Source organism: Brienomyrus brachyistius, unplaced genomic scaffold (genome assembly GCF_023856365.1).
Source record: "Brienomyrus brachyistius isolate T26 unplaced genomic scaffold, BBRACH_0.4 scaffold44, whole genome shotgun sequence".
Taxonomy (NCBI): Eukaryota; Metazoa; Chordata; class Actinopteri; order Osteoglossiformes; family Mormyridae; genus Brienomyrus; species Brienomyrus brachyistius.
The window spans coordinates 1,168,583-1,174,582 of NW_026042319.1; the positions used below are offsets into that span (position 1 = coordinate 1,168,583).

A 6,000-nucleotide genomic window follows, 5' to 3' on the forward strand; every position below is an offset into this window, starting at 1 on the left:
AGCTGGGAGGGAGCAAAAATGTGGACTGTGTGGCAGGGAGCTGGGAACGAGCAAGTTTGCAGGTCCCTGTCGACTAGGATGAGAAACAGTGAATTAGAGAACTAACTCAGCCAGCAAACAACACATTTTGCCTTTGGGCTGTTTTGGTGTGACAAAATCATTCAGGTGGTGGTGCAGTGGCTAGTGTTGTAGTTTTACACCTCTAGGGCCAGCGTACAAGTCTCTGCCACGGCTGTGTGTGTGAGTTTGCATGTTCTACCCATGTCATCGTGGGGTTTCTTCTGGGTGCTCCGTTTTCTGCCCACAGTCCAAAAACATGCTGAGGTTAACTGGAGTTACCAAATTGCCTGTTGGTGTGTATGTGTGAGTGACAGGTATGTGAGAGTGCACTGTGGTGGGTTGGTGCACCGTCCTGGGCTGTTCCCTGCCTTGCGCCTGTAGCCTCCAGGATAGGCTCCAGACCCTCGTGACCCTGAATAAGACAAGTAATTACAGAAGATGGATAGATAAATTATACAGAATATGTCAGGGAGAACGTCTCATGGGTCAAGAGGCTTTGTCTTCAGCTGGCAAACCAGGGTAACAGCTCTTATTGAGACAATAGTGTTTACTCAAAGTCTGTAATCTTTTATTTATTACTGGGAATTATTGCTGGATACAAATAAGTGACCGGGACACATAAATGACTATTGTTGTGGTAACTCCTTCTACTGAAACTGAACAAGTGTCACGTTGCCGGAAGGACGGAGGCAAAGGCAGGAATTGGCGGAGAACCAAAGGGCTTTATTAAAGTAAAACACACCGGGAGAAGCAAAACAAAAGGGAGGACAAGGGCAGGGAGAGCTTGGAGGACACAGAGGGCGCAGGGCAAACGGAGGCGGCACGTGCAGGCAGCAGGATCACACGCGCAACAATACAATGACTGGACTGGGGAGCTCAGGATGAGGAGGCACTATATACAGCACAGATGAGGGAGCAGACGAGAGGCACCCGGGATCATCCACACGAGGGCTGAAAGGAGAGGCAGCAGTTAAAAATAGGACCAGGTGAGGCTTGTTGGCGACACACCACGGGGAAGTCAATGTATCTATACTGTCACCTTCAGCTGTGCAATATACTGGTCATACACTGGGAGGAAATGTCGAGCTTGTTAATCAAGTGCAAAAGAAAATGCAATAATAGAATATAAATACATAAGGCATGTAAACAAGTTATTAAAACATGAACTTAAGACATAAAACCAAAGAAATACAGCTAATCGCCAGCATAAGGGAATATCCATGAATTTCTTTGGGGGGGGTTGATATGCATTTACTCAAACCAAGAATAATTGGAGGATGACAGAACACATGACCAGTCGCTCATTTTTCATGCTAATGCTCTAATAATCATAGTTCTTCTATCTTTCCATTCAGAAATGCTTATGAGATGTTCGGCTGCTTAGTTAATGAATATATGTGATTCGTGCGACTGCATTCAAGGACAGAACTTCAAGGCCCAACTTGTCCCCTAAATCAAACATTAGGAGTGCAGATCCCCAGGGAGAGATATCGCATGAACATCTTGGAGGCAGTTGAAGACATCGTCCACATTCCCAGGGCGAGGAAACATGGTGTCATTGTGGGACAGGGAGTCACACCCTATGAGAAATGTCCCGTAATACATCATAATTTCAAGCACTGGAACAACAGGAAAGGGAACCAATAACTGAGATGTGCGATGTCTTCAGTGCTTGCATGAGACCCTTATGCCATTTCCATGAGTAACCTAATACTTTTACATGTAGGGGGGTGGGGTCTGCTGTCTACATCACACAATGTTCCCTTTGTCTCTCAGGTCTGGCCATGGAGTTTAGGACAGAGGGAGGCTTTTAAAATAACAAATAAATAAACAAGCAAACAAATAAAAACGGAATAAAGAAAAACATGCATTCAAATCTCGAAGTATTTGACGGCAGAGTTGACATTAACACTCTGTTCCACATTCCATGAGCTAACTGTAAAGAATTTTTCTGCAGTCTTGGAGCCAGACCAGGTCATACTAAGCCCTTACTTTTCAATAAAAATATGTTAAACCAGAGACCGGGTTTGGTTCACATTGCACCTTCCACAGAGCAATTGATTGCCCAGTTTTACAGGTGGATATTCACTGAGTACACCCCCCTAATACTTTATTAAATGGGCAAGCAGTTATAATAGATTACAAGACTGTAATATAATACTTTTGTGGAATTAAATTATAAGAAAGGGTTATATAGGGACTTATTTAGGACTTGAGACTTGACTTCAGACTTTGGCTTGTTGACTCGGCACTTGACTCGATGTTAGACTCCCTTGACTCGATGTTAGACTCCCTTGACTCGATGTTAGACTCCTTTGACTTGATGTTAGACTCCCTTGACTTGATGTTAGACTCCCTTGACTTGATGGTAGACTCCCTTGACTCGATGTTAGACTCCCTTGACTCGATGTTAGACTCCTTTGACTTGATGTTAGACTCCCTTGACTTGATTTTAGATTCCCTTGACTTGATGTTAGACTCCCTTGACTTGATGTTAGACTCCCTTGACTTGATTTTAGATTCCCTTGACTTGATGTTAGACTCCTTTGACTTGATGTTAGACTCCCTTGACTTGATTTTAGATTCCCTTGACTTGATGTTAGACTCCCTTGACTTGAAGTTAGACTCCCTTGACTTGATTTTAGATTCCCTTGACTTGATGTTAGACTCCTTTGTCTTGATGTTAGACTCCCTTGACTTGATGTTAGACTCCCTTGACTTGATGTTAGATTCCCTTGACTTGATGTTAGACTCCCTTGACTTGATGTTAGATTCCCTTGACTTGATGTTAGACTCCTTTGACTTGATGTTAGACTCCCTTGACTTGATGTTAGATTCCCTTGACTTGATGTTAGACTTCCTTGACTTGATGTTAGATTCCCTTGACTCGATGTTAGATTCCCTTGACTTGATGTTAGACTCCTTTGACTTGAGACCTGGAACTTGTCTGTTTTGACTCAGTGCTCGATTTGGAACTTGAGTGGTAAGACTTGAGACTTACTTGTTACTTGAAAGTCAATGATTTGTCTGGAAAGACAGTTAAAGATTGACTCTACACAGCTGCATTTGACTACCTCATGGACGTCACACTTCACAGCCCCTTCGACAAACTTCCACAGACACAAACAAACCAGAGCAATGAGCCAAAACACATTAATATAAGGCTCTGTTCTAACACTGATGTAAGGCTGCAGCCCACAATGTTTCAACTTGAATATCGTGAAGAGCTATTATTATATAAAAATAATATGAAGCATCGATGTTGATGTGCTGTTTCCTGGTTGTGTTGGTGGTCTGTCGTCTAGCTGCATACAGACATCAGACCAACAATGACCTTTTGCACAGTCGGTAAACATTCACATTTGCACCTCTGGATGCAAGGATTTACATAGACAAGCAAATGCTGATAATCCCAGCAGAAAGGATGTAGGAAGCAGACAGGAAAGAGCAAACAGATGAAAAACAGATAAACGGGAGCCCCACAGTTCCCCTTCATGTATGAAGAGTGTTTTGGGGTATCCCTTAATGAGACACATTTAGATTTGTAACTTCTCACCGCAGAAGTGTTCCAACTGCATTCACACTGGTAAACTAATCATGGAGTTTGGGAGCAAAACTACACATTTCTGCCTGCGGAGTGACTACAGAAAATCCTGGAAATGTTGGAATCTCCATACCTGAAAATGAACTTCATAGACGACAATGGGTCCATGCCCTCAAGGCCAAAGTAGGCAGTGAAGTGATACCAATTGAATTTAAAATGTGCCACTATTGTTTTTGCTCAAATTGTTTTATTACTCACTTTCTCTGGATATTTCTCTGCCAAAGTAGAATGCTGCCCAGTTTTGGAAGAAAGTGTAATTAACATGTTCAGTTGTGTCACTGCTAACCTGACAGACAGAGCACATGCAAGCACTTGCATTGACAAACAGCCCATTATCTACAGCGTTATCTGCATCTTACCTATCTACACTTTGACAGACAGAAGTTCATCCTTTAAAGATTGCTTGGAGCTAGCCTAACCCCTGAGCAGAGGGGCCACCATCTAGACATACCCCCTGCCATTTTCCCCTTTATGAATTGCTTCTGAAGAGATTCTTGTAATGGTCTTGCCAGGAGCAGTAGGAGTGACTGGACATGGCCTGGCATGCAGATGTAGGGCTTCCCTTTGCTCTTGTTAAAATGGGAAAGTGGGTAACTGTCAGGACAGCAGGCTAAACGTTGCACCTGAATACCTTACTGACAGAAGCAGACTGGGAACAATGCAGGACCCATTAGGGCTGTTCTTTCTCACTACCATTACTGCAGAGTCTTCCACCCTGTTAAAGAAATTACATGCACAATACTGAGAACCCCCCCCCCCCCCCCCCGAAAGAAAAAGTCTACCAACCTTTTCTATTAGGCCCTATATGCTCGAGTTTCTCCACATAAGGCTCAGCAAATCACAGAATCTCATCATGCATACCTTCCTCGAGAGCTGCTCCACTTTCAGGTGCCTTCTGGTGAGTATGTCAACCTGGCAGTCTCCCCAGCTATTGGCAGATCATGGGGGGGGGGGGGGGGGCGGGGAGACCGTCGGCGAGAGCTTCGTAAATCTCCACCACAATTCCCATGCTGGATTACCGAGTGGATGTAGTGGAAACGTGGCCCGCAGACAGCAAAAGTGGGCCACTGCAAATACCGCACGATATTAAATTAGGACTTTCAAGGCACTTCTTTGGTCAACGGGTTGAGCTGTTTGGCATCGGCCCGCTGCGGGTTCCCACATCGGCTGGCCTCGCACCACTCACCCTGCTCCATTCCACAGGATAGACCATCTGGATCCCGCAGGTTATGAACACAAAATGATCTGATACTTTCCATTACCTAATACAATACCAATTAATTTCTGGTTGCCTGCTATGGAATAGCTTGCACGGGTCCATTATTCTTTCGTAGACATTTGGAAGCAGCACATAGCAGGTAGTCAATCTTCCATGTGTCGACACCCTGGGAAATAAAGTAAAGGGAAAAGGGACACAAATACCCAACCTACATTAAATATAACCCATCTGACATTAATGAGCTGATACAGAAGCTCATTCTAGTAAAGGGTCTAATTAAACAATCCTAAGGAATTTACACACTATCATGCAAAAGTCTTTTTTTTATGCACTTTTATAATGCATTCATTATGCATTCATCGAACATTTAGTGCACTTTTATAATGCATTCATAATGCATTCATAGAACATTCATAAGCACCATAACATCCTAATATCCCTTAACAACTTTAATATATATTAATAACAATTTCATGAATATACTATTATACTGTCTGTAATTATAATGTTTGTTATTAATGTATATTGCAGCTGTTAAGTGATGTTAAGGTATACATGCATGAAGTTTATGAATGATTTCTGAATACTTAATGAATACATTATGAAGGTGTACTGAACGTTTTATGAATGCAATATAAAAGCATTATGAAGGTGCAGTTAATGTAAAGCGTTACCAAATGATGTTTAAAAGATCTCTAAATGCTGGTGTAAAACTGGGATATTATGTCTGTCAAAGAGTGTCAACTCAGCCATTTCAAATCCTCTTCTAAAGTCACCTTGATGTTTACGTCATGCATTCAACACACACATGTACTTTTCCACTGGATTAGCACCCCACCTCTTTGACATATTTCACTCACTAAGTAAATAGGTAAACTAAGCTGGTGGTTAAATTTAAAGAGTACTAGGAGAGGTTTGAGCACAGACCAGTGTTCATCTACCCATCCAGCAAGATATCTGTAACATTTTGGCGAACAGAAGAATTTTTTTTACTCTTAATTTGCATATGTTCTAATGATAAGAAATATACACTTAGCACCCAAATAAATAACTTTAAAGACTTTCTTTGACTGCTCATACTTTTGCACAATATTTTAAATCCTGTTCTTGCAATCAA

At 42.2% G+C, this 6,000-nt stretch overlaps 1 protein-coding gene across 1 annotated transcript; it reads right to left on the reverse strand.

Moving 5' to 3' along the window:
• Positions 1-1,083: 1,083 nt before the first annotated feature.
• On the reverse strand, positions 1,084-4,125 carry LOC125722887 (uncharacterized protein PF3D7_1120000-like). The gene is made up of 2 exons (XM_048999119.1): positions 4,116-4,125; positions 1,084-3,035 (listed from the first exon to the last, which is right to left on the reverse strand). Exons 1-2 carry the CDS (start codon positions 4,123-4,125, stop codon positions 2,266-2,268), a joined length of 780 nt encoding a protein of 259 aa, XP_048855076.1. The 3' UTR covers positions 1,084-2,265.
• Between the last annotated feature and the right edge of the window lie 1,875 nt (positions 4,126-6,000).